Raw genomic sequence first — 27,431 nt, forward strand, 5'->3', positions numbered from 1 at the left:
GGCTGATGAAATATACTAAATAAATGTGTTATTCTTACACTACATCACTACATCTTGGTACTAGTCATACAGACAGATAAAAATCACATGAAAAAAGCTCTGGAAAAGAGAAAAATGTAATGTCTTTATCAATGACATATCAGTGTCAGCCTAGACTCACTTGGGTGCAGCGGGTAGAGAGTAATGAAGCCAATAGATAATGTTCTGATTCAGGCTGAAAAAAACATTTTGGGAGTTGGACTTATTCTCAGACAAAACCACATTACTGCTCGATGAAGTTCAGGGTTAGATATTAGTCATATTACTTTTCTAACTTAAATGATGGGAGGAGGCTGTGGCTTCCATTATGATTAGGAGTGAAACCATCTCTCTGAGGGTTCTAAATTGTCTCTTTGATGAGGACCCCCCATATCCTCCTTGTGCTACAATTTTGGAAGGTGGAGGTGAGAGCAGAACTAGATGGTGAATCTTTTGTCAGTTGCCAGTGTCCATGAGAATCAGTCTGTACTCCAGTATCAACAATTACTCTAGCGTTAAACACAACTCTAGCTTCAATGACTAATCTAGCATCAAACAATACTCTAGCATTAATCACTGCTGTATCATTAATCACTACTTTAGCCTCAGTCACTCTCTAACATCAAACACTACTTTAGTATTAATCACTATTCTCGCTTCAAACACAACTCTAGTATCTATCAGTCACTACTTTAGCATCAATCACTACTCTAGCATCAGCCACTTCTCTAGTATTAATCACTACTCTAGCTTCAATCACTACTTTAGTATCAGTCACTACTTTAACAACAACCACTATTATAGCATCAATCATTACTCTAGTCTCAATCACCACTCTAGTATCAATCACTACTATAAATTTGCAGTGATATAGTCTACATGCTAAAACAATAAATAAACATTGTTTCATTTTGTTTTGGGGGGATGGTGACTTGACCCCTTAGAGTTTTTAAGGGGCCATTAATAGATCTCTACTTAGAAGTGAATCCCTGGTGGTGGTTTGGGGAATATATGCGGTACTGAACCAGGGTCAGCCATATCTCTCTGCCTCCAAACAAAAAACACTTGGCAGAAATCCTGATTAAACATTAGACATTTTCAGATCTTGTCATAAAAATTAAGCAAGGTGGGGGCCACACCCAGCTTCCTCCACCCCACCTGGAAATAACATCCACCTCCACCTCAGCCCCACTGCCTCCACCATTCCTTCCAGACCAAGATAGACATAGTTATCTGAAATAATCCTACACCTTGTGTTTGGTTTTATAACTCTAGGATCTGAAAATAAGAAAGACAGACCTAGAATATTTCCAATGTCTAATGGATACTCAAGAAGAAACTATTATCAAATTTTCTAAACTTTTAAGAATAACTCAATGAATCCCACTATTTACAGATTTAATATTTTAAGTTAATATAATATTCCATTAATTAAGGTGCATAAAGTATTAATTTGTACATTTATGAAATCAATAACTCAATCAACTTCAGATGGGGTTGTCCTAATAAAACTATTCCAAGTAAAAAATGTGTATTTAGTACATCCAACTTAACCAAAAATTGTGTATCCTTTAAACCTTCTCAGAACACATGCATTAATCTATATACAAAAATCATCAAATATTAAATCTATTTTATAACCAAGTTTAGAGTATCTCCTGTAACTTACTGATGTTTCACAGAAGCCAAAATAAAGCTGCAGTGGATGGTTGTTTACCCCTGGTCAGGTGTCTAATGGAGTCCCATTTCATGGCCAAAGCGCAGGATCACTCTACCACATGTCTCTAGTTTGAGAAAAAAATCAACATTTACATTCTGGCTTCAACTGAAAGTGCATCACTTTCAATATCTTAATGTAGAGAAATGGTAAGTGAACCATCATCAGTTAGAGACCATTGTATTGCTATGTGATTACCAACAGAGTTTTAGCTCAAACCTCCATCACATCATGTAATTAACACTTTCTAGAGTAGAAACCATTCAGATCTAATCTCTTAGCAACCATGATGTTTATATTGAAAACATGTTGCTGGCTAAAGCCACTATTCGGTATATTACATCTCTAGGACTTATAACTCCATCCCCCGGGGTCCCATATGGTTCCCCAAGCCAGGAGTGATTTCTGAGCGCATAGCCAGGAGTAACCTCTGAATGTCACTGGTGTATGGCCCAAAAACAAACAAACAAATAAACAATAAATAAATAAAGGGCCAGAGAGCGATATCTTATAGTAGCTAAAGGGCTTGCCTTGCATTCAACAACCTGCAATCAAATTCAACCCCCAGCAGCCTGTGTGGTCCCCCAACCTCAACAAAAGTGAGTCCCGAGCATAAAACCATTGATAAGTCCTGAGAACCAACAAGTGTATTCAACCATCCCCCTATCATTTTATAGTGCTCCCTATGACAATGAGTAGGGGTAGGTGACACTCGGTTGTGTTGTGAGCAGAGCCACCCACTTTATTACTAATGTTCACACATGCATGTGTGCAGCAGCCCAGAAATCTCTCACTCAACTGAGGCCCCAGGAATTCCCAGGACAGTGTGGTAAGGTTGCACAGGGCATGTGGGTGGTACTGGGGATGTGCTAGTACCTCAGGAGTACATGAGGATAAGTTCACTGACATGCCACAGCTAGCCTAGCATCACACCATCCCTGAGCCCCTTCAGAAATCTTTATGGAGCATATTTTCCTGTTAAACATAAAATCTTTTGGTTCCTAAGCACAGTCTACATTTTCATACATGACTGAGCATGGGTCTTGGGTCTTTGGGAATTAATTTCATAGTGTGACTTAAGAAAAAGTGTGTTGCCTTTATACATGTAGGAACTGATAGTAGCATTATGAACAAGGGTTAAGAGCTAGAAACAACTGAAGTCCCCATTGAGAGATGACTAGTTCAATATACACAGTGGAATAGTCCTCATGATAAAAGAAATGAAGTCCTGCCATTTTGCAAGAGTATGAATGGAAATAGAGGGTATGATGTTTTGTGGCAGAAGACAAATACCATCTGATTACCCTCAAATGAGGTATACAGAGAAAATAAACAACTGGATGAACTCAATAAAACCCAAATAAACAAGGACGCCCCGCCCGCCAGCCCCGACCCTGCGAACGGCTCCATTTCTCCGGCTGGGGTCCCCTAGCCCCCGGCAGGGCAAGGACGCCCTGCCCGCCAGCCCCGACCGCGTGAACGGCTCCATTTCCCCGGCTGGGGTCCCCTAACCCCCGGCAGGGTAAGGATGCCCCGCCCGCCAGCCCCGACCACGCGAAGGGCTGCTTCGCTCCTGCTGGGGTTCCCGTGTCCCCGGGAAGGTAGGGAAGGGCCGCCCACCCACTCCAACCCCGCGAACGGCTGCCCTGCTCCTGCTGGGGCTCCTTTGCCCACGGGAAGGTAGAGAAGGTACAGTCACTCACGCAGACAGCGTGAACGTGCCCCGCCCCCCGTCGAGAATCTCCTACCTCCCAGAAATAGCTGGCAACAATAAGGCAAAGCAACGAATCAGACCACAGAAGGAGCACAAGAGGAGCCAAACCGCAACAAGCCCACCCAACAGTACCACTAGATCCACCCTCAGGGAGGGGACCCATTCCCACACCACAGGGGATCAAAACAGGCTGAAAGTGGAAGAAACTGCACTCTAAAGCACAGCAATAAACACAAGGAAATATGGGTAAATCAAAGAGAACCCTAAGATCTGAAGATACGGAGACAAACCTTAACAAGTTTCCAAATCCGCCAAAACGCACAGATCTGTGGGAAAGCGACCTAAAAGCAGCAATGAAGAAGGAAACGCAAGAACTAATTAAAGAAATGAGAGAAACTATAGCTACCGAGTATAAAACAGCTATGGAGGAACAAATCACCCAAATTAAAGAAGAAATGTTAAAGAGTATGAGAGAGTCCATACAAAAAGAAGTGAAGGAATTAACAGACAAAGTAACAAGCCTTACTAGCAGAAACACAGAGTTGGAGAAGCACATCGAAGAACTCGAAGGAAAACTGCAAACAAAAAATAACCAAGAAACCAACAAAGAAATAAAAGGCAAAGCACTGGAAGGAAAAGTCCAGTACCTAATGAACAAGGACAAAAGAAACAATCTAAGAATCGTGGGTATACCAGAAGGGGAGGAAATAGGGAAAGGAGAAGAACAAGTAGTCAGAGAGATAATAGCAGAGAACTTCCCCACCCTTTGGAATGAAACTTCAGGGCAAATCCAGGAAATCAAGAGAGTTCCTGGTAAAATAGATCCTAATAAAACTACACCAAGACATATAGTAATCCAAATGGCAAAAAAAAAAAACAAAGAGAAAGAGGAACTTCTTAAGGCAATAAGAGAGAAATAAAACCTCAAGTACAAAGGTAGGGACATAAGAATCAAACCATATCTCCCAATTGAAATAATCCAAGCAAGGAGACAGTGGAACGACATATTTAAACGACTGAATGAAAGAAAATTCCAACCTAGAGTCCAATATCCGGCAAAATTATCATTCATATGGGAGAAGAGACTGAAAACATTTTCAAACAAGACCGAACTAGAACTATTTGTCCAAACAAAACCTATCCTAAACGACCTACTCAGAGATGAATTACACAATCCAAACCCCCGATTGTAACAAAAGCCACCCTACACAACACAACCACACAACAGTCCTCTCTCTCAATAATCTCCCTAAATGTTAATGGACTAAACTCTCCAATTAAAAGACACATAGTAGAGAACTGGATTAGGAAAAATAAACCGGACTTCTGCTGTCTACAAGAAACACACCTACAGCTACAGGATAAGCATAGGCTAAGAATCAAAGGATGGAAAGTAATTATTCAGGCCAATGGAAAACAAAAAAGAGCAGGGACAGCCATTCTCATATCAGACCAAATTGCATTCAACCTCAAGAAAGTGGTCAGAGACAAAGAGGGTCACTACTTACTGATCAGGGGAACATTAGATCAAGAAACACTAACCCTGGTCAATATCTATGCACCTAATGTAGAATCAGCAAAATATGTGAGACAACTGCTGGCAAACCTGGAGAAACACATGAAGGAAAATGTGATAATAGCAGGGGACCTCAACACTCCACTATCAACACTAGACAGATCCACCAAACAGAAAAATAGCAAAGAAATAAGAGCTCTGAATGAAAAATTAGAAGAATTAGGGCTAATAGACTTATATAGAGCCCTCCACCCCCAGAAAGTAGAATACACATTCTTCTCAAGCCCACATGGAACCTTCTCCAGAATAGACCATGTCTTAGGATACAAAGCCAACCTATATAAGACCACAAAGGTAAGGATCATTAGAAGTACCCTCTCAGATCACTATGCAACAGAGCTCAAAATCGATGTCAAGAAGAAGCAATGGAGAAAAACTAATACCTGGAGATTAAACAACATGCTGCTCAACAACAGCTGGATCAAAGAACAACTCAAGGAAGAAATAAAAAGATTCCTTGAGACAAATGACAATGAAGAGACAACATGTCAAAATTTATGGGACTCAGCAAAAGCAGTAATTAGGGGGAAACTCATAGCAATACAGGCCTATGTCAAGAAACAGGAAAATAACAAAACCAACAGTTTAAAAGATCACCTCAAAGAATTGGAACAACAGCAACAGAGAAAGCCAACCACATCCAGAAGGCAAGAAATAATAAAAACTAGAGCAGAAATAAACAACATAGAAACTAAGAAAACAATACAAAAAATCAATGAGACCAGGAGTTGGTTCTTCGAAAAAATAAACAAGATAGACAAACCATTGGCAAAACTCACCAAAAAAAAGAGAGAAAACACCCAAATCAGTAGGATCACGAATGAAAGGGGAGATATTGCAACAGAACCCCAAGAAATACAACATATAATGAGATCATACTATGAACAACTATACTCAACTAGGCTAGAGAACACAGTAGAAATGGATAGATTCTTGGAAAAACACCCTCTTCCAAGACTGGAAAAGGAAGATCTAGAGATCCTAAATAGACCAATCACCTCAGAGGAGATTGAAGATGTAATTAAAAAACGCCCTAAGAACAAAAGCCCAGGCCCAGATGGATTTACAGGTGAATTCTATCAAACATTTTAAGAAGAGTTACTACCACTTTTCCATAGGCTCTTCCAAACCATAGAAAAAACAGGAATCCTCCCCAACTCCTTTTATGAGGCTAATATCACACTCATTCCCAAAGAAGGCAAAGACACTACCAAAAAAGAAAACTACAGACCAATCTCACTAATGAACATAGATGCAAAGATACCCAATAAAATCTTAGCAAACCGAATCCAGCACTTTATCAAGAAGATCATACATCACGATCAAGTGGGATTCATTCCAGGAATGCAAGGTTGGTTCAACATACGCAAATCAATCAACATTATACACCACATCAACAACATGAAAGACAAAAACCACATGATCATATCAATCGATGCAGAGAAGGCGTTTGACAAAATCCAACATCCTTTCATGTTAAAAACACTCAGCAAAATAGGATTAGAAGGAACCTTCCTCAAGATAGTTACAGCTATTTATGAAAAGCCTACAGCCAACATTATACTCAATGGTGAGAAACTAGAAGCATTCCCACTAAGATCAGGAACTAGGCAAGGCTGTCCACTCTCTCCACTCTTATTCAATATAACCTTAGAAGTCCTAGCAATAGCAATCCGACAAGAGAAGGAAATCAAAGGAATTCAAATTGGGAAAGAGGAACACAAGCTATCTCTATTTGCCGATGATATGATGATATACATCGAAAACCCTAAAGAGTCCACAGTAAAACTCCTAGAAACAATTAACCAATACAGCAAAGTGGCTGGTTACAAGGTCAATACACAAAAGACAGTAGCGTTTCTATATACAAACAATGAAGCTGAGAAGAGAGAGATTAAAAATACAATTCCATTTAAGATAGTATCAAAAAATATCAAGTATCTAGGAATCAACCTTACAAGAGAAGTGAAAGACCTATACCAGGGAAATTTCAAAATACTTCAGAAAGAAATTGAAGGCGATCTAATGAAATGGAAGAACATCCCATGCTCATGGATAGGTAGAATTAACATAATCAAAATGACTATCCTACCCAAACTCCTATATAGATTTATTGCAATCCCTATCCAAATCCAGACACAATTCTTCAAAGAATTAGAACAATAATTCACAAAATTCATCTGGAACCACAAAAGACCCAGGATAGCCAAACAAATACTGAAAAACAAGAAGCTGGGAGGCATCTCCTTACCGAACTTGAAACTATATTATAAAGCCATAGTAATCAAAACAGCATGGTACTGGAACAGAGACAGGACCTCAGACCAGTGGGTCAGAACAGAATTCCCAGACATAAACCCCCAGATATATAGCCAACTATTATTTGATAAAAGAGGCAAGAATCTGAAGTGGAACAAAGAAAGCCTATTCAACAAATGGTGTTGGTACAACTGGAAAACCACATGTACGAAAGTGAAAATCAACCCATACCTTACTCCTTATACAAAAATCAACTCAAAATGGATCAAAGACCTTGAAATCAGACCCGAATCTATAAAGTTTATCGAGAATAAAATAGGCAAAACACTCGAAGACCTATATATCAAAAAGGTCTTTGAGAATGGAGCACCAATGGCAAGAACGTTAGCATCAAATATAAACAAATGGGACTACATCAAACTAAAAAGCTTCTGCATGGCAAAAGAAACCCTACTTAACGCAAGAAGACAGCTAACAGAATGGGAAAAAATTTTTTCACTCGACATATCAGATAAAGGGCTAATATCTAGAACATACAAAGCACTCAGAAAGCTGAGCCCCCCAAAACCAAACAAAGCTATAAAAAATGGGGAGATGAAATGAATAGACACTTCTCTAAGGAAGACAGAAGGATGGCCAACAAACACATGAAAACATGCTCACCTTCACTCATCATCAGGGAGATCCAAATCAAGACAACAATGAGATACCACCTTACACCAGTGAGGATGGCTCACATCAAAAATGATGGAAACAACCTTTGTTGGCGGGGATGCAGTATGAAAGGAACTCTCATCCACTGCTGGTGGGAATGCCCCCTAGTCCAACACCTATGGAGGAAAGTCTGGAGAGTGCTCAAAGAACTCAGAATCGAGCTGCCATTTGACCCCGCAATTGCTCTCCTAGGCATATACCCACAAGATGGAAGGACATTCATTCCAAAATACGTATGCACCCCACTATTTATCGCAGCACTCAGTATAATAGCCAAATCTTGGAACCAACCTAGATGTCCAACAACAGATGAATGGATCATTAAGATGTGGTACATATACACAATGGAATATTACATGGCAGTTAGAAATGATACAATCACAGACTTTGCAGCAACGTGGATGGACCTAGATCATGTTATGTTAAACGAAGTAAGTCAGAAGACAAAAGAGAAACACAGAATGGTAGCACTATTCTGAAACACCTAGAACATATATTTTATACATAACTAATACCTAACAATCAGATAACAGGGTTTAACAGGGTAGAAACTCCGAACACTGTAATAGTCAACATATACATGGGAGCAGTGTCCAAAAAACACGAAGAAGGAATAACGCAAACTCTTGACTGCACATTATACTGCAAAGAAAACAGTAACATAGAGAGAACAGGTATGTAATCAGACTCCTACAACAAAGGTCCACAATAACCCCTTAGAGATCGTTAACAGGAACACAAGTATAGAACACCACGGGAAATCACGGAATGCGATGGCAACATACCATAACACTACGTTTTACTCCCTTTACCTTACTATATATTAAATAACCTCTCAGCTTTTCTGTCCACAGGCGCCCTTAGATACAAAGGGCAAACAAACTAAGATGGCAACTCAGGATACCACACGAGATACCGTACCTTGCTTGCACTACGAGATGACCACGAGAAAACTCTTTAACATACACTTTATTTCTAGGTTAAACCTTCTTTTAGGAATTGAAGCACGTGACCAGTCAGACCACCAAAGCAGTACCCGCAACGTACTCTCTAGCCATCGAACACATTCAGCCAAACCAAAATTCCCTTGTTATTCTCTCCTTTCTTCTCACTACTTTATTTTTTTTCTTTATTATTATTATTTTTATATATTTTTTTTATATTTTTTTCCTTTTTCCTTCTTTTCTTTTTTCTTTTTCTCTTCTATTCTTCTCTTTACTTTTTTCCCTTTCTCTTCCCCCTTTCTTTCTATGGTATTTTCTCTTTTCTCTTCCTTCATACCCCTCCCATATACCTTCCCCTTTCTCCCCCCCCGGAAATCCAACTATCCCTTCACCCCTCAATCCCATCCAGATCTCCCACCATAATGAAACTCTCCACCCTCAGTCCTTAATCTTTTAGGCATCAAGATCGACCTCCTACCCAACGACCCAGTACCCAGCACCCAGGGGAGGGGACACCCAGCCGAACCCACACCTCATCTCCTGCAAGAAAAGACAGCCAACCCCCCTGTGGACTCATGCTGCGAGACCCTCCCTACCAACTCCCCATAAAGTGGACTGTTTCTTGAAACCGGACTTAGGTCCAATAGTATCCCCAATGCAAGAACTCTTCCAAGACCTCCCTGCTGCAAATTTATACCAATCTGAAGAAGGTCAGGGGGTGAGATTGGAAGATGCCTGGGAACCCACACACCACAAGAAAAATCCAAAAGACAAGGGGATAAACAGTACTTCCAACATAGGCATAAGACCTGTAATACACCACCTCTTTACCTGTTCTCCCCCAAATGTAAAGTAGTCTTTTGCACCACTTTGGTCCTTTAAAAACTTCACTAACTCATTATATTTCCTTTTTTTTTAAATGTTTGCCCTACATATACATTTGTGGGCACATGCAAATTTTTTTTTCTTAATCATATTTGGGTATGTGACCTATTTATGTTACCCACTCTGTCCACCCCAAATACACCGACAATATAATGGAGCACCACTTCCCCCTGCAAAGGCACAATAAATAAAGGGGAAATCTTACATTAAAAAAAAAAAACAAAAAACAAAAAAACAAGAGCTCTTACCTACTAGAGATAGGAGCTCATAGTTGTTTACAATACAGGGATATCTCCCACCTTGAAAATATGTCATGTGGAATCAACTTAGACCTCAGGTGATCGGATTCCATTCATCCAGCCTTGAACCCTGGTTCCCAGGCATAGAAACGGCACAGCTCTTCACAACAGCTGCAAGAAACAAACTCCATCTGGGACGGCCTCAATACTGCAGGGTCAACAACAAGGGCCAGCGCTAACATGATATCCCGACAATGAAGAAAACGTGAACAACTTGACCTTAGAGCAGTTTAGCCTACTTTACCAGCTAACGACAAGACAAAACCAGAAGACGTGGCACCCTTTGGTAGGTCCAAAAGCCAAGATCGTGATTTACAGAGGACTGGCTGCTAGAACCACGACCAGACTGTATACATCTTGGGACCAATCAAAAAACCCTAGTCTAGGCTCTGAACTAAGACCGGCACAATAAGCATGATCCCCAGTACCAAAGGTCCGGCAGAGACAACTGTAACGGAAAGGGGCTTCTGGAAGCACAAAGAAGGACACTATCCTAGATGCCATCCTAGGTTCAGTGCAAAGACCAAGATCACCAACCACAGAAGACGGATCCAATTGGCACTGAGGCAACAGAACCTCTAGACTCACAAAGACTGACTTCACCATAAGGCCCACCTCAGGAGTTGTACAGATACTGAGACCACTCAACACAGAGCTCTGAATGTATCACCCTGGACAAAGCGGAAGTCTTCCACACACAAAAAAACAAACCAAAAAAAAAAAAAAAAAAGAAAAAACACCACCGGGAGAGTAATGATCCTGAGCAAAGCCTAGAACTGATCTCATGACAGTATACTCCAAGGACGGAGAATCCCCATATCTCATAGGGCAAGTGAATTCCGTTTCGAATGACCCCAATATTTACTGTGCCAGGGCAGAGGGAAAAAACAAAAATGCAAAAAGCACAAAACCTTGGATATATATATATATTACCTTCATTTATTATTGTTATTATTAATTTTATTTACCTAGCTATTTTGGTCGATTTCTCGGTTCGGATGTGATTATTGAAATTGTTGTCCCCAATTATTCTTTTTGTGTGTGTGTGTGTGTGTGTGTGTGTGTTTTCCTTTCTTTTCTTTCGTTATGTGCTACACCATGTCTCTTATTTCAAGACCACAGCGAGTTTTTTTGTTTTTTGGGGTTTTTTTTTTGTTCATATGTTTGTTTGTTTTTGTTTGTATTTTTTTATCAGTTTATTGTGGTGCTTATCGATATAACTGGAGTCCTCACTGGATATTTGACACTTCTTTTGGTACTGATGGGGTGTTTCACCTTCTTTTTCTCCTGCATTATCCAAATCGATGAGGAGAACCTCTAGAAGGATTCTGCCCATTTTTGGGATATTAGACTCTTACCCCAGTTTACTCATTGTCTCCTTTTCAGGCAAAACCACCTAACTTGAACTGCTAGCCCTGCCCCCACTTAGAGGGGGAAATAAGGGAGGCACCAAGACCAAACTGATGCAAGACTACTAAGTAGTAGGTCAGATACAGAGGGGATCACATATTCTAGCCACCCTGGGGGTGAGGGAAGAAGAAATGGGAGGTAGGACAAAAACGGAGGTGTAGGGAGGACAATTTAGGGATGGGAATCCCCCCTGATTTTATGTAAATATGTACCTAGAATATTATTGTCAACAATATGTAAGCCACTATGATCAAAATAAAAATTAAAAAAAAAACCCAAATAAACAATAAGACCATAAAATTGATTCATGATCAAGAGGGGAAGCTGGTTGGGAGGTGAGCAAATGGGGTGAAAAGGTCAGTGGTCTAGTATAAGATATATGAACTCTTAGCAGACAACTTAATACTGCCTTTTTATGTTGATTATCAATGACACATGAAACATACCTAAAACTTCTCTAATGTCACCATGCAACATGATTGTACCATGGGAAAAAAAATGGATCTATACCTTGACTAATTCTCTGATTTCTGCTTTTGCTCTTTCCTCATGTTGCCAAATCTATAAAATGTGCTTTGCCATGCTTCCTTCTGCATCTTTATTTGTGATCATATAAAAATAATCACACAGCATCCTTTTTTCTTAAAAATCTCAAGACCCTCACTGGCACTCCCAGCTATGAAAATAATGTCATTTCTTCCTACCAGGACTTGCTTTGCTAGAATTTAGGGTCTGTCAAGACTTAAATGAACAGCAAAATAACAGACTGCAGTTATTTCTCCTTCTAGATAGCTCTGGGCTAGACCACCCATTGTTAAGAAAAACAATTTGACTAAATGACTCATGTAAATAATCCCTATTTAGTGCCACCATTGAAACCACATCTAGGCCCATGTTTTCATTTAGAGTAGAAGAAGTGATTACAGCAAAATGCATGATGACCAAATTGTTCTTTGGTTCTTCCTTTTATGCGGATTGGATGCTCTGGTTAGAAGTGAAATCCTAGTTTTATTTCTAAGCTGGAAAGTTGCATAACAGGAAAGTTTAGACCTGAGAAGTCTCCAAAAATGTTTTATCTGCTGCTTTAAGCACAAGGTGTTACTAAGAATCACAGGGAGTCTACTATATATGCATTTAGGTAAGTGAGATGCCAGAAAGCTACAAAATTATGACCATATAAAAATCAATGGGTTCTGGGAAATAGTAATAGTGAAAGAAGATAGAATTCCAGGGACTGATAAGGCAGAGCAAGGTAATGTGTTTCCCTCACATAAAAGAGGGGTCAGAGAATAAAGGGAAAACTGACAGAAATCAAGGCAGGAAGAGCTCAGATTTGAGAGCCATTAAAGATACTGCAAGAAAACATCAAAGAAATCAATTTGTATGCTCTTCTCCAGAGAGAATCCTCGACCTAGAATTCCATGGGGCTTTGTGCAGAACATGGTCAAAAGCCAGAGCCAATTTCTTTCTGAGTATGTGAGAAGCCTGAGAAAGGGTGAGAAGCAACAGTGCCTTAGGGAAGATGGTCTCCTCTCCTTCGGGTGTTTATCTCTTTACAGAGTTAAAGACATTAGCCTTCAGGATCTTAGAGCAGGAATGCCTGTCAGTATGCTGGGAATGACACCTGAGCAAAATTCTCACTAGTAAAAATAACTAAGACAATAAACTGTTTTAAGAAGTGGTTATTAATAATGATTTCACTGAAATTGGGACCCAAACTTACTCTTTTCCCAACTTGCTCCTCCCTTCTTCCATGCTCCTTTCTTTCTTCTCCCTCTCCATCCTTCTTCCATCCTTCTTCCTTCCTCCTTTCTTCTTCCTTTTCCTTCCTGCTTCTACAAAACTAACAGGAAGTTCTTCCAACAATGCTTCAACTCATCCCCTAGGCAGGCATCTGGCAACTTCAATTCAGTGTACTATCACATGAGACTACATCTCCCCTGACCACTTATGGGGAACACATTGTGCACTTTTATGTATTTCCCATAATATATAATATAATAAAAATCAAAGATTACAGATGTAAATCTGGAATGGAATCTCCTGTCCCCAGAGGCACCCCAATGTGGTTGCCATGTGAACAGCTTGGGATTGCTGCAGTTCCTAATTATGTGTCTTCTGCAATATTTTGCAGTATTGCTAAGTTGGACCTGCTGTGGTCTCCAATGCAGTTCAGAATAGTCACAATTCCAACAAGCAAAGATCAGTCTGTCATTTTATTCTGTAAATAGAAGGTTGCCAAGTGTAACCGAAGTTTGAGTCATTTCTCTAAATTAATGATTCCCTTTCAGCATTCTAACTTTTTATGTTACCCTGAGTGCAGACCCACCACTGTAGAAGGGGACAAAGTACTTTAAATATAAAAATGCTGGATAAAACCTACAATAACAAGGAGATTGAAGAGCTATCCAATTAAAATATTTATGTCAGCCCATTTTAAATTCCACTGTTGTTTTGTGTGATTTTCCAACTATGTGCTCTCATTCAAATGATCTACTGGAATTTCCAAGAATATCAGGTTTAGATATATTTATTCAAAAGGTACATTTAAAAATCTTTATGTTGTTCTTAAGAAACTATGTCATGAAGGTAAATCTTAATTTTATTCTTTTAATATTTACAATACTTAACTATGAACATGATAAATCATCTTGCAGGCACATATTATTTTGGAAATTAAATATAAAAATGTGGATAAATGCGAATGAATGTAATAGAAGACTGTTTAAGCCTCTCCTAAGATTAAGCTTCTTTTAAAAGTTGAAGTTATGTTGCATGATAATATTGCAATTTAATGTTCTAATGCAAGGTTTTGTGCACCTTCAAGTGAGCTGTGTGTCCTAAATGAATTTCACCACTGCAAGTTCAATTCTGACCTTTACTTTTGAGCTCCTTCTCCTTATACCTGAATTACTCCCCTAATCTCCTCCCTTTTCCTTCTGGCATATTACTTCATTTAGTTCACCCAATTGACTTCTTTTTCTATGAATGCATTTCGGTAAGCATTCTTCTTTTTCTATGAACCACATGTAAGTGAAACCCTCCAGTTCTTTTGAATCAACTTAATTGATTATTTTCATTATTGCAGACTTCAGAATTGGGCCTATGGGCTCCTCATGGAAGGTACAGTGCTGCTACCCTGCAGAATTGTTGAATGATTGGGAAAAGATAGGAGGGTATTTCCTGCTGCCAGGTGGGTTCCAAAACCATGGCCCCCTCAGAGGATAGACCCATTCAACTCTGTCTGGACAGTTCATTAGACACCCTGGTAAATCCTCTGATCTAGAAATCAACACAGTTCTTTGAAGAGAAACAGTAGGGGGAGGTAAAAAGAGGCTTTTTCTAACATGCTAGGCATCAAGCCTTCAATAAGTCAGAAACAAAACTAGACTAGCTGATGTGAGATCAGCAACATGAAAATTCAGAACCAAGATTGTGCAGCTGTTCAGAGTTAGTCAGTGTCTCCGTGCTCAGTTGATCTGAGCCTAATAGTGGCACTCCCTCTGCTTGTTGTGGGCTGGAGAAACCCATGAACTGATCATGCCTTGATTTCAGATTCTGTAACCTAGACATTCTGGCAGTAACATGTTGTGATTCATGAGGTTAAGCAAAATGATCTTCCCATATCAGTGGGGGCCATAGCATTGTGAGAAACTCTTCATATAAAGAGACAAGATCTAAGGTCTCATCTATATGTAAATTAGAAATATGCAATTCTAAATCCTAAACTATATTCAAATCCTAAACTGTTTTAGGATTTAAAACTAGTTGCTGCAATTGACTGCAACTTGTTCAGGGATGGGCAATTACCGAGAGCCCAAGTCCAAAAATTCTCCCTGTCTTCACACTGTCTCACTGTGCTAGATTCACTGCATTATCCAGAGAACCAAACAATAACCCTTGGAACATTTGACTCCTCACAGCCACTGGCCCCAATCTCCACTGCTTTCATGTTAAGATGAACCAGAGCCAATCAATTCTATCTCCTAGTAATTCCTAGACAATAACTCTATCTTACTTCATGATATACTACTAACTGATCCCATAGCCAATCCTCATAACCAAATCTATAATAGGATAGCCCCAATAATTCTCACAATACACCTTTCTAGACCATCTCATAAAATCAAGCAAACCTATCCCATAATACATATTGTAGGAACACAATTCCCCCCCCCCAATTAGTGAAAAATCGAGCCTCTAACAAAAAAAAATCACAAGGTTGGCTTATTCCCCTGAATTAAACAGATTAAGATTTAGAATACAAAGGGTCTTCAAACTTGCACCCTGGAAATAATAGAATAGATAACAAGGCAAGCAAAACCCTGGGAAAGGCTAGTCTGCTAACTGGCTCTGGGAAACCCCCCAGTCTTAGCTCTGCTCATAACTACTGAATGTTCTTGTGTTTACTCACTGTGCTTAATGTGTCAGCCAGATGAAATCATGGCTCACATGTTAGGAGTCCAGTGTGGGTGGCGGAGCCATACAGTGTCAAATAAGTGATATTGAGACCACTAGAGTTGTCCAGTGGCCCGAGAGATTGGATGATCCATGTATGTCTGTCCCCTTTTGTGTTTGTATTCTTTTTTACTTTTGCAGTCAACTTTGGGCAATACATTTTTGTTTTATGGTCCTTTTGGTTCTTATAGTTCTGCTGGATGAATTTAATTTTATTGCATTCTAATTTACAAGAAAAATTTATGTAAATTAGCATTTTGATAAACATCTGAGCTATTTAACTGTCCTAATGAAAGTGGAGCAAGAACAGAAATAGTTTTCGTGTTCATGAAGCCCAGACATTCAATTCCCTAAATCATTTATGGAATGCTTCTTCTAACAGTTTCCAGCTTAATATGAATAACATATTGCTATCTATCTTTAGTATCAAGAGAAGATTATGACCCTCTGAGCAATACACCAGCAATGTCTACTTCACTGCTACTTAGACTCTTTTTTCATTGTTATATGAATCTTCTTTTTTTTGGCCCCTGAACCAACTGCTTTCATCTACCTTGTTCTCTTTTCCTTTGATTGAACCAAAACCCCTAGATTTAAAGCCTCCTAACTATATAGTGCCTTACCTACAAAATATTGAACTTCTTGTTTATATACCATCATTGTGAATTTTCCAGGGTAGAATAGAGACTATTGCTATTAGTTGTAAAGGCAATGCAAACTGCGATACTTGGTTCTTTCCAAACATTGAGGGGGGGTGAGGGACTCAAAATAAATGCAAGAATAAATACAGGTCATGTTAATATTTATAATACTTTCACACATAGCCAGGAAGTTCATCATGCAGTCCAAGGCATGCTTCTGTATAGAAAAAGCAAAACTATTCTCTGCTGCAGCCAGGGGCCTTTCATGATGAAAAAGCCCATAGATGATCATAAATGACCATATAACTGAGGAAATCAGTATAAATAGTCTCCTGAGATATCTATTTTTCTCCAAAGAGTAGAAACACCAAGACCCATAGATTTTATTCTGGAAAAAAAAAAACAAAAGATCATGTAACTCAGCACAGCACAATCTGACAGTCCCACTCATCATGGGAGCAAAGCTGTGAATTCAATTCTGTGATTTTTTTTTAGGGAGATAAATATTTTAGTTCCTATCCATCATTCCTACCTTGAACCCAGAAGAAATAATATAAGGTAAAATCAAAAGATCATTATTATCAGAACACATTTTCAATAATGGAGTTTGAAGCCTAGATATTTTAAATGAACAATTGTTAAAGATATCATTTTCCATGGGATGGAGATCAAGTGTAGTGGATATGGTGAGTGCCTTGCATGTGGCTCACCTGGGTTCAATACCCAGCATGCTATGAATAATGCTATATATGAACACCACCAGGACTGGTTCCTGAGTATAGAGCCATGAGTAAGCCCTGAACACCATCAAATATAGTTTATAAACCAAATATGAGAAAGTAAACAGGATATCATTTTCCTTATAAGTGTGTTACAAGTTTCTCTTTGTAATAAAGTTTTACCAAATGACACAAATTTCTAAAATCTCTCTTATTTTGTGCTCTTATATACAGCTAACTTTTTTTGTTTTTTTTTAAATATAATTTTTATTTTTATCATAGTGGCTTATATATTGTTGACAATAATATTTTAGGTACATATTTACATAAAATCAGGGGGGATTCCCATCACCAAATTGTCTTCTCTACACCTCCGTTTTTGTCCTACCTCCCATATCCTCTTCCCTCACCCCCAGGGTTGCTAGAATATGTGGATATACAGCTAACTTTTAGTCATATTCCTCTGGGATTAGTTTGCTTCAGAGATTATGTTGAGACTATTTAGTTTAGGCCATTTTACTGCTCTCACAGTCACTGCTTTCCCAGGTACTGCTCTCCCAGTCACCTTAGGATGCTGCCACCTCTGTTTGTCCTAAGGAACATTTATAAGAAGCACATATATATGACCACTGAAAGTTCATGGTAAATGAGTTGTTCTTAAAAATTAACTCTTGCGGGGTCGGAGAGATAGCATGGAGGTAGGACATTTGTCTTGCATCCAGAATGATGGTGGTTTGAATCCTGGCATCCCATATGGCCCCCTGAGCCTTCCAGGGGGCAATTTCTGAGCACAGAGCCAGAAGTAGCTTTTGAGCACTGCTGGGTGTGACCCAAAAATTTAAAAAAATGAAGTCTTGCCAATTTTATCAAGGTTTTTAGAATCAAACAGGGTGGTGATGCTATTATAGAATTCTATAGTATAGAACAACCAATAAAGAAAGACCTAAAGCTCAAGTAATCTGGATTATTGTCACCACCTAAGAAATGCTGGTTTTTGCAGCTGCCTGGAAGGGAAAGAGAAAACTGAATATCTTTTCATTATTAAGCATCAATTCAATTTCTTAAAGAAATGCAGGTTTTAAGTTGATGCATCTAGCTCACTTTATCCCATTGGGAGATAAATTTCATATTCTGCTGTCAAGATTAAAAACCAAGAAAAAAATGTATTAAAAGTGGGGTTCTATGAATCACAGAGTAGTGCAAGGAGTTCATAGTGCAAAGCTCTATGAGTCACAAAGGAGTTATTCATCTTCCTGGAGATGAGTAAACCAAGAGTTTTTATTATATATAAGAGACCATAGAGTTTCCAATTGACCCTGCAATAATGTTTGCAGGAATATGTTCTAGGGGCCCATATGTGCATTTTCACCCCTGTGATCATTGCAGCACTTTCCACAAAAGCCAGAATCTGGAAATAATCTAAGTGCCCAAGAACAGATGAGTGGCTAAAAGAACTGTGGTACATCTACAAAAAATGGAATATTATGCAGCTGTTTGGAAAAATGAAGTAATAAAATTTGCTTATTTGTGGATAGATATAGATAGTAATATGCTGAGTGAAATGAGTCAGAGGGAGGGAGATAGATATCAAATAATCACACTCATTTGTGGGATAGAAATAAAAGATATTCTGGTATTAATATCCAGAGTCAATAGAGACAATTGGCCATGAGGACCACCACAGCATGATAGAAAGCTTGCCACAAAGAATGGGTGAAGTGCTGGTAGGGTAGAGAAGATACCACTAGGACAATCAGAGTTGGAAATGATCACTCTGGTAAAGACTGGGTGTTGAAAGGAGATAAAGTGATAGGCATGATATCCCTTAAGTAACTATTGCAACCACAGTATCAAAAGGGGGGAAAGAAATAGAGAAGGTAGAAGAAAAATTCTGCCCCAGAGACAGGCAGGGGAGAAAGGCAGGAGGGAAACTGAGAACATTAGTAGTGGGAAATATGCACTGGTGAAGTGAGTTGGACATTGTGTGACTGACTGAAACTCAATCATAAACAATTTTGTAACTGAAAAAAATGCCTAGCTGTATTATGAACAATCTTGTATCCGTGGTGTTTAAATAAAATAATTTAAAAAAATAACACTGCATCAGCAATACAGGAAACTTTGGAAAGATCTAGAAAATTTTCCCTGGTTCAAAACCAACCACTGAAAGTATCTGTTCCCTTAGCATCCAAACACCTACTCTGGTAAGTGTGGGCTTCTTAAACATTTATTCTATCTGTGGAGCTTAAATGCACAATTTAAGAAATGTGCCCCGTATTTTCTTTTTGGGAAATGGGGAATGGTGGCTCCACCCCCTTCTTCAGGGATTCCTAAATTTGCCCCTGTGAAAATCTTAAAAGACTAAAAACTGTGTTGCCTCCTCACATCTTTCACATTTTCTCCTCTTCCTCCACGTCCTCCTCTTCCTCCTCCTCTCTTCCTCACATCTTTCACATTTTTCTCTTCCTCCTCGTCCTCCTCTTCCTCCTCCTCTCTTCCTCACATCTTTCACATTTCCTCCTCCTCAGTGTTGTCTCCTCACATTTTTCACATTTCCTCCACCTCCTCCTCCTCCCTTCCTCACAGCTTTCACATATTTTCTTCCTCCTCCTCCTTTCCCTCCTCTTCTTCTTCCTTCTCCTTCTCTTCCTTCCCATCATCAACATATTCTCTCCTTGGTAGAAGCAGATCTGCAGCAGCTGCTGTTAACAAGGCATCTATTTGCCTGCCCAGGAACAGTGAGAGCTGTCCATGGTGCTGAAAACCTGGCGCTGGCTTGGAGAGTGGCGGGAATTGTGAGAGCATTCCTGCCCCCAGAGCAGTGCCTGAATAGTGCACGTTGGAACTTCAAGCTCCTTTATGGAGAAGCACACAGAGCAAAACAAATGTTGGTTCCCAAGAGTCTCAATGAATCCGATGTCCCCAGGAAATAAAGAAGTGTGTAACTTTTATACAAAGTCCCCAGTGATGTTTCTTTATAACAACAAATATATTTTGATACCTTTAGGAATTTTTTCACATCACCCAAAGACAGATGAAATCAATTACTCCTCATGAAATTCACTGAAATATGGATGGTATTGGAAGATATTATGTTAAATAAAGTAATCCAGAAGAAGAAAGATAAACACTGGATATATCATTTCCATATGGTATTTAGAATAATTGCACGAAGAAACGGAATATTTTAAATGGGAATTGTTGAGGAAAACATGAAAGACAAATATGAAAAAACAAGGGACAGGGGGGCAAGGGTTTTCAGGTGCATTTGGTGGTGTTAAGAAAAGATATAGGGGCTGGCGAGGTGGCACTAGAGGTAAGGTGTCTGCCTTGCAAGTGCTAGCCAAGGAAGGACCGCGGTTCAATCCCCCAGTGTCCCATATGGTCCCCCCAAGCCAGGGGCAATTTCTGAGCACTTAGTCAGGAGTAACCCCTGAGCATCAAATGGGTGTGGCCCCCCCAAAAAAGATATAACTGAATCTTCAAGCTAGAGTGATCATCGATAAAATCATGAGACTCAAACTTTAACAACTAAACTTAAAAAGGTTCTTCCTATGCTGGTAGGTTGGGGTGTGGAGTCGTAGCATGGGATGGTCTGGGTAGATGGATGAAGGGAGGTTGACACTGGTGGTGCTATTGGTGCTGAAACATGGTATGTCTGAAACCCAAATATGAATAACTTTTTAACTCACAATGGTTTAAATTAAACAAATTTTAAAAGAGTCAATTATAGCATAAATATTGGATAATCAAAGTCCTCCACCACTGCCAAACAACACGATATTTTTGTATTGAATCATGGGCCAACTGTTTCAGAAACACCCCTTGGGAGGTACACTATTCTCAAAATGAAAATGATCAGGGCTATAAAGAGTACAGGGAGTTGGTAGAATACTGGTCTTACATATTGCTGACCCTGGCTAAATCCTGGCACCCCATATGGTCTTCCAAGTCCCTCCAGGTATAATCCCTGAGCAGAAATCCAAGAGGAAGCCCTGAGCATCCCTATGTGTGGCCCCACTCCCTTCCCAATGATGATCAAACTTAATTACTTGTTTAAATGTAACTTATATGAAAGCATTTTCAATGCAGCTAAATGTTTTGTGTCTAAAGTTATTTAGAACAGGAATCTTTAAAAAATATTTTATTGTTATTGAGCTCAGTTAGTTGCATCACATAAATGTTAATACTCTTGAAGTACAAAGCTACTTTAACCATGGCATACAACATCCTCCTTGTAAAGATACTTCAAATTTAGAGCCAGACTGAGTAAAGACTTTCCATGCTGGCGATCCAGAATTATTCCATAGCACTGCATCATCTTCCCTACATAGAACATAGAGCCCTAATGGCATTTTAAGTGTTGTGAAAATGCCAAATAGTTTGTTTGTGATTTGATTCAATTGAGGAAAATACTGTATTAAGTGGCAGAAGATTTTCATTGTATTGACTCAATAAGTGAATTTGCTCTGGGATAGAAATAAATCAGTGTGATTTTGTCTGTAAAATTGGGAAGATGAAAAGATTAGTGACTGTCATGTCCAATCAGCAGGTTATTTTGAAGCTAACAACAAATGTTATGAAAGAAATCATAAGAACATGTAAAGAGTTAATTCCACATTGGAAAAAGACCATCATAGCATGATGTAGCAGCACTGAATGCCTAACCAATAAGATTATTTCCGTTTTTAAAAAATAAATGCAAAAATAATGAATGCATGTTTTTGTTTTGTGTTTGTGCAACACAAGTCAGTTCTCAGGATTTATGCCTGGATCTGACCTCAGAGATCCCTTCTGGTGTCTCAGAGGATCATAGAGTGAGCTAGGGATAGAATTTAGCTGAGCCAAATGCAAGGCAAAAGCCTTGATTACTATCTCTGCTTTCCCAAAAAATTAATTTTCTAAAAAAGATAAAAGACAATTGTCCCCTTGCTCTTTTTTTACAAGTCTATGTCTTATGTATTAAAAGAACACACACAATGGTAAATTTCAAATTAAAGGTGCTCTCTTTGTGAATTAGAAAATTTTTATGAAACTCAAATCTATCATTAGCCTTTGACCATATTTGCTATTACCTGATAAACTGGTCAATTCTTCATCCCTTTTCTTGCTCATCATGTGTCCAGATTGCCTGGGACTTGCTCAAGGGCAGACTATCTCAAGTTCTATTTACTCCAGAACTTGAGGGGAGATGCACACAGCAGTGTCCAGAGGGCAGGGAAGAGGAGAGCACTATTCTACAGCAAGTTGTTCTGAGCTCTGTTTTCCAAGGTGGAGATAGCCTGTCTGGAAACAAGACCTCAGACATCAGTTCAACAAGAAGATAAGGTAAGCATAAAGTCAAAGCTGCTTTGGGATTTTGGGATCTTGGATCTTGAATTATGAGGGGAGTAATTTCCAAAGTGATCCCCAAGACAGTGGTATCTGCTCCCATCACAACAAGGATCCCTAAATTGGCAAAACAAGATTCCTCCTTAATACAATTTCAAGACATCATCTATTTTTGTTAAATTTTTAATTGATTGAGATGCAGTGATTTATTATATCATTAATTACATTCCCTGCATATAATTCTAACACCAATACCACAATCATCACCAACGTACCCTGTCCTTCAATGATCCCAATGCCCCTCCCATTCAATACCCCATCTCCCAATTTGGTTGTGCAGATCATTGTGTTGTCTTTGGCCCTTCATTGCTATGTTGTTGTGTACACTTAAATTCTCAATATGAGAGAGAGCTGGCTATTGTACTGTAGTGAACATGTATATGCATATAGTCTTTTAGATTAATGTTTTTCTGTTTGGGGGATAGTTAACAAGAATAAACATTACTGATTTTTTAATACAGGTATGCTTTTTAAAAATATCCATAGGGCTGGAGCCATTGTAGAGGAAGTGAGACACTAGCTTTTCATACTGTTGACCTGGGTTTAATCTCCCCAACATCCCAGATGGTTCCCTGAACCTGCCAGAAGTTTATCCCTGAGTGCAAAGCCAGGAATAAGCCTTGAGCATTGCTGGGTATAACCCCAAAACAATCAAACCAAAGATCTATTATTAGGAAAAACTCATTGGCATATCTAAGCCAGAAAACTTCAATAGGTTTCTAAATTCATTCTAAATATCTTTGTGGAAAAAAAAAACTTGCCAAATTTCAAGTAGAAAGTCAACCTAAGCTATTTGAGAGTAAGATTAGCAAAATGATGAAATTCAGAGTCATATAATTCTGGATCATCTCAACAGACAAGAAGAAGAAGACTCAAGAAGAGTCAAATGGGGGCTAAAATGGTGGCACAAGCAGTACGGCATCTGCCTTGACCGTGCTAGCCTAGGACAGAACGTGGTTTGATCCCCTGGTGTCTTATATGGTCCCCAAGCCATGAGCGATTTTTGAGTGCATAGCCAGAAGTAACCCCTGAGTGTCACCAGGTGTGGTCCAAAAAACAAACAAACAAAAGAGTCAAATGGGCAATAATGCTGGAACACTTTGATGTGAGTGTGGTAACATTCTATTCCTAAGACATATAAGCAACTAGAGTCTTATTAAAAATTTAATTTCAGGGGCGGAGATTTACATGGAGGCAGGGCGTTTGCCTTGCATGCAGAAGGACAGTGGTTCGAATCCTGGCATTCCATATGGTCCCCCAAGTCTGCCAGGAGCGATTTCTGAGTGTAGAGCCAGGAGTAACCCTTGAGCGCTGCTGGGTGTGACCAAAAAAAAAATAAATAAAAAATAAATTTTAACTTCAAAATTACATAAATAGATCCGTTGGCCATGGCCGCGGCACGGGCAGGCTGGAGCGGTGGCCGGTGGCCGCGGGGTGTAAGTGGGGCTGGCTGTGGAGCGAGCGCTTCTGGCTCCCACGCAACGTGAGCTGGGCCGACCTGGGCCTACCCGCAGGCCCGCCACATCCTGGTGGTGTTCCAGCTGGCGGCTGCGTGTTCTCCGTGCGGCTGATCTTCGATTGGTTTATTGCCAAACCTTGTGCACTCCATGCTGGCATCCAGGACAGTGGTCCATATTTGGTCCAGCCCAATGCTATCCTTGAGAAGGTGTTCATATCTGTTGCCAAGTATCCTGATGAGAAAAGGCTGGAGGGCCTGTCAAAGCAACTGGACTGGGATGTTCGAAAAATCCAGTGCTGGTTTCGTCACCGGAGGAATCAGGAAAAGCCTCCAACGCTCACTAAATTCTGTGAAAGCACGTGGAGACTCACTTTTTATTTATGTATGTTTTGCTACGGAATTAGATTTCTCTGGTTGTCTTCTTGGTTATGGAACACTCGACAGTGCTGGCATAGCTATCCATATCAGCCTCTCACAAGTGGACTTTATTACTATTATATCATGGAATTGGCCTTTTATTGGTCTCTTATGTTTTCTCAGTTTACAGACATTAAGAGAAAGGATTCTCTGATCATGTTTGTGCATCACTTGGCCACCATTGGGCTCATCACCTTCTCCTACATCAATAACATGGTTCCTGTGGGAACACTGGTCATGTGTCTACATGATGTCTCCGACGTTTTGCTAGAAGCAGCCAAGCTGGCCAATTATGCCAAGTATCAGCGACTTTGTGACACCCTTTTCATCATCTTCAGTGCTGTTTTTGTGGTCACTCGACTAGGAATCTATCCGTTTTGGATTCTGAACACGACACTCTTTGGAGAGTTGGGAGATCATTGGACCTTATCCATCTTGGTAGTTGTTCAATGGCCTTCTCCTGATTCTGCAGGTTCTGCATGTCATCTGGTCCTACCTGATCACACGAATTGCTTTCAAAGCTTTGCCTTGGGGAAAGGTACCCAAGGACAATCGAAGTGATGTAGAGAGCAGCTCAGAGGAAGAAGATACAACCACCAACGCTGAAAACCCCTGTGGTAGCAGCTCCAGCAATGGTGCCAATTGGTTGAATGGTCTTGTGAGAGGCGGCTACTGGGCTGAAGAGTGAAGAAAATAGTCTGGGAACTTCAGCAAACACGAACTTGTAGGGCCATTGGCAACCTACCCTTGGAGCCCACCACCACCTTTACTCATTTGAATAGAGGGTCTGCAAGGCACAGAGAAAAATCAGAGAAACAGATATTTTCACTTTTTTTAAACTTTGCCATTTTATATTTAATAGTCTCCAGGTTTTCAGTAATGTTATTTGCTCTGTGTGTGTTTGTGTTTATGCATGTATATGTACATTTGTGCATATGCATGAGGAGTTCCATTGTCTGGGTTGGGGCACAGTTCTGGGCTAAGTCCTGCCTGGTCCACCTTTGAACCCATCTCAATCCCAGATTTGGCTGCACCTTAATTCATGCTGACTCTGGACTATCTCCCTCCCTTATTGCCCATGGCTCTTGAGGCCCTGGCCATCTGAATGAAGCATATCTAGTTCATTTCCAAGTTTCTGTACATTTCTCCATGAGTGCTGGAATTTTTCATATGAAGATATACGAAACAGACAACCAAGATGGATAACCAGGACTACTGTGTTCCTTGCTAGATCCTCTACCTGCCACCTGAAGTGACATGGACAGCTGCTGAAATCCTGTTCCTTACTCAATGGTACGCAGGGAGGGGAGGAGGGTGGGAGAGACAGAGCAGAGGGCTGGAGTAGGACAACAGCCACTGAAGAGCTATTAACGGTTTTTACTATGTTTACTCTTCTGTGATTAAAAGTGCTTCAACCCACCTCTCCTATCTCACCTCTTTGGTGAGTGTTACCAATTCACTGAATCTGTGAGCTAATGGAGATCCTCTTCAGGGCTAGAGAGAGAGTAAGTAAGTTAAGGCACTTGTCTTGCATATACCTCATCTGATTCTGTCTTTAGCACCACCGTAGACATACCCTCAGAAATGTTTTAAGTCGGGCCAAAGTGGTGGTGCTAGCCGTAAGGTGTGCCTTACGTGTAGGACAGACCAAGGTTCAATTTCCCCAGTATCCTATATGGTCCCCCAAGCCAGGAGTGATTTCTGAGCACATAGCCAGGAGTAACCCCTGAGCATCACCGGGTGTGGCCAAAAAACCAAAAAAAAAGAAAAGAGAGAAAGAGAGAAATGTTTTAAGTTCTTATACTAGAGAGAGAGAGCTCAAAGGGTAACACCTGTAGGTATAGCCTAGAAAGGAATTTTTTCAAGTCCTATTCTAGAGACTTTTAAACACCAAAATGTTCTTTCTTAACACTGCTGGGAAAAGAGTGCCCTAAATGTTAGCTGGGAGGGGGGGTGGAGGGAGTATAGTGTTTGTTTTGTTTTATTGTTTGTAATTCTGGGGATCCAGCCTCACACATGTGATGTGTGTTTTGCCATTGAGCCACAATCCTAGGGCTTTACAGTTTTTCTTTTTTAATTGGTAGTTGGGGTTTTTGGGGTTTTTGTTTTGTTTTATTGGTTGGGTGGTTTGCTTGTTGGCTTTTGGGCCACACCTGGCAGCATTCAGGGGTTCCTGGCTCTCTGCTCAGAAATCCCTCATAACAGGCTTGGGGGACCATATTGGATGTCAGGGATCAAACCCAAATCAATTGAGTGCAAGGCAAATACTCTAACCACGATGCTATCATTCCAGCCCCTTGGGGTTTGTTTTTTGTTGTGATTTTTTTCCCTTTTGGTTTTTTTTTTGGTGGGGGACAGTGCTCAGGGGTTACTTCTGGCTCTGCACTCAGAAATCACTCCTGGCAGGCTTGGGGGTTCATATGGGATGCCAGGAATTGAGCTCGGGTCCCCTTGTCTTGTGATTTTTCTGCCACACTCCATGATGTTCTGGGCTTACTCTTATCTTGGTGCTCAGTGATCACTTTTGGCAATATTAGGGGACATTATAGTGCCAGGGATTGATTCTGGGCATCACAGAGCTTGCATGCTCAGCCCCTTGATTCATCTCTGCGGTCCCTAAGGTCTTTATGTGTGTGATATTTTAGTGATAGGACCCGAGTGATAATATAGTGGTAGGGTATTTGCCTTGACACTACTAACCCGAGTTTGATCTCTGGCCACCCTTATTGCCTCCCAAAACCAACAGGAGTGGTCCCTGAACATAGAGCGAAGAGTAAGCCCTTAGCACCACCAGGTGTATAGCTTAAAGG

General features: G+C 40.0%; 1 protein-coding gene across 1 annotated transcript; it reads left to right on the top strand.

Moving 5' to 3' along the window:
* The first annotated feature begins 13,569 nt into the window (after window positions 1-13,569).
* On the top strand, window positions 13,570-25,326 carry LOC126001797 (ceramide synthase 5-like). The gene is given in 7 exon segments (XM_049769026.1): window positions 13,570-13,759; window positions 14,625-14,729; window positions 20,037-20,241; window positions 24,123-24,245; window positions 24,247-24,293; window positions 24,296-25,023; window positions 25,025-25,326. Coding segments are annotated over 7 exon segments (1,683 nt in total). The 3' UTR covers window positions 25,310-25,326.
* The last annotated feature ends 2,105 nt before the right edge of the window (window positions 25,327-27,431 follow it).

Source organism: Suncus etruscus, chromosome 2 (genome assembly GCF_024139225.1).
Source record: "Suncus etruscus isolate mSunEtr1 chromosome 2, mSunEtr1.pri.cur, whole genome shotgun sequence".
In the NCBI taxonomy this organism is placed as follows: domain Eukaryota; kingdom Metazoa; phylum Chordata; class Mammalia; order Eulipotyphla; family Soricidae; genus Suncus; species Suncus etruscus.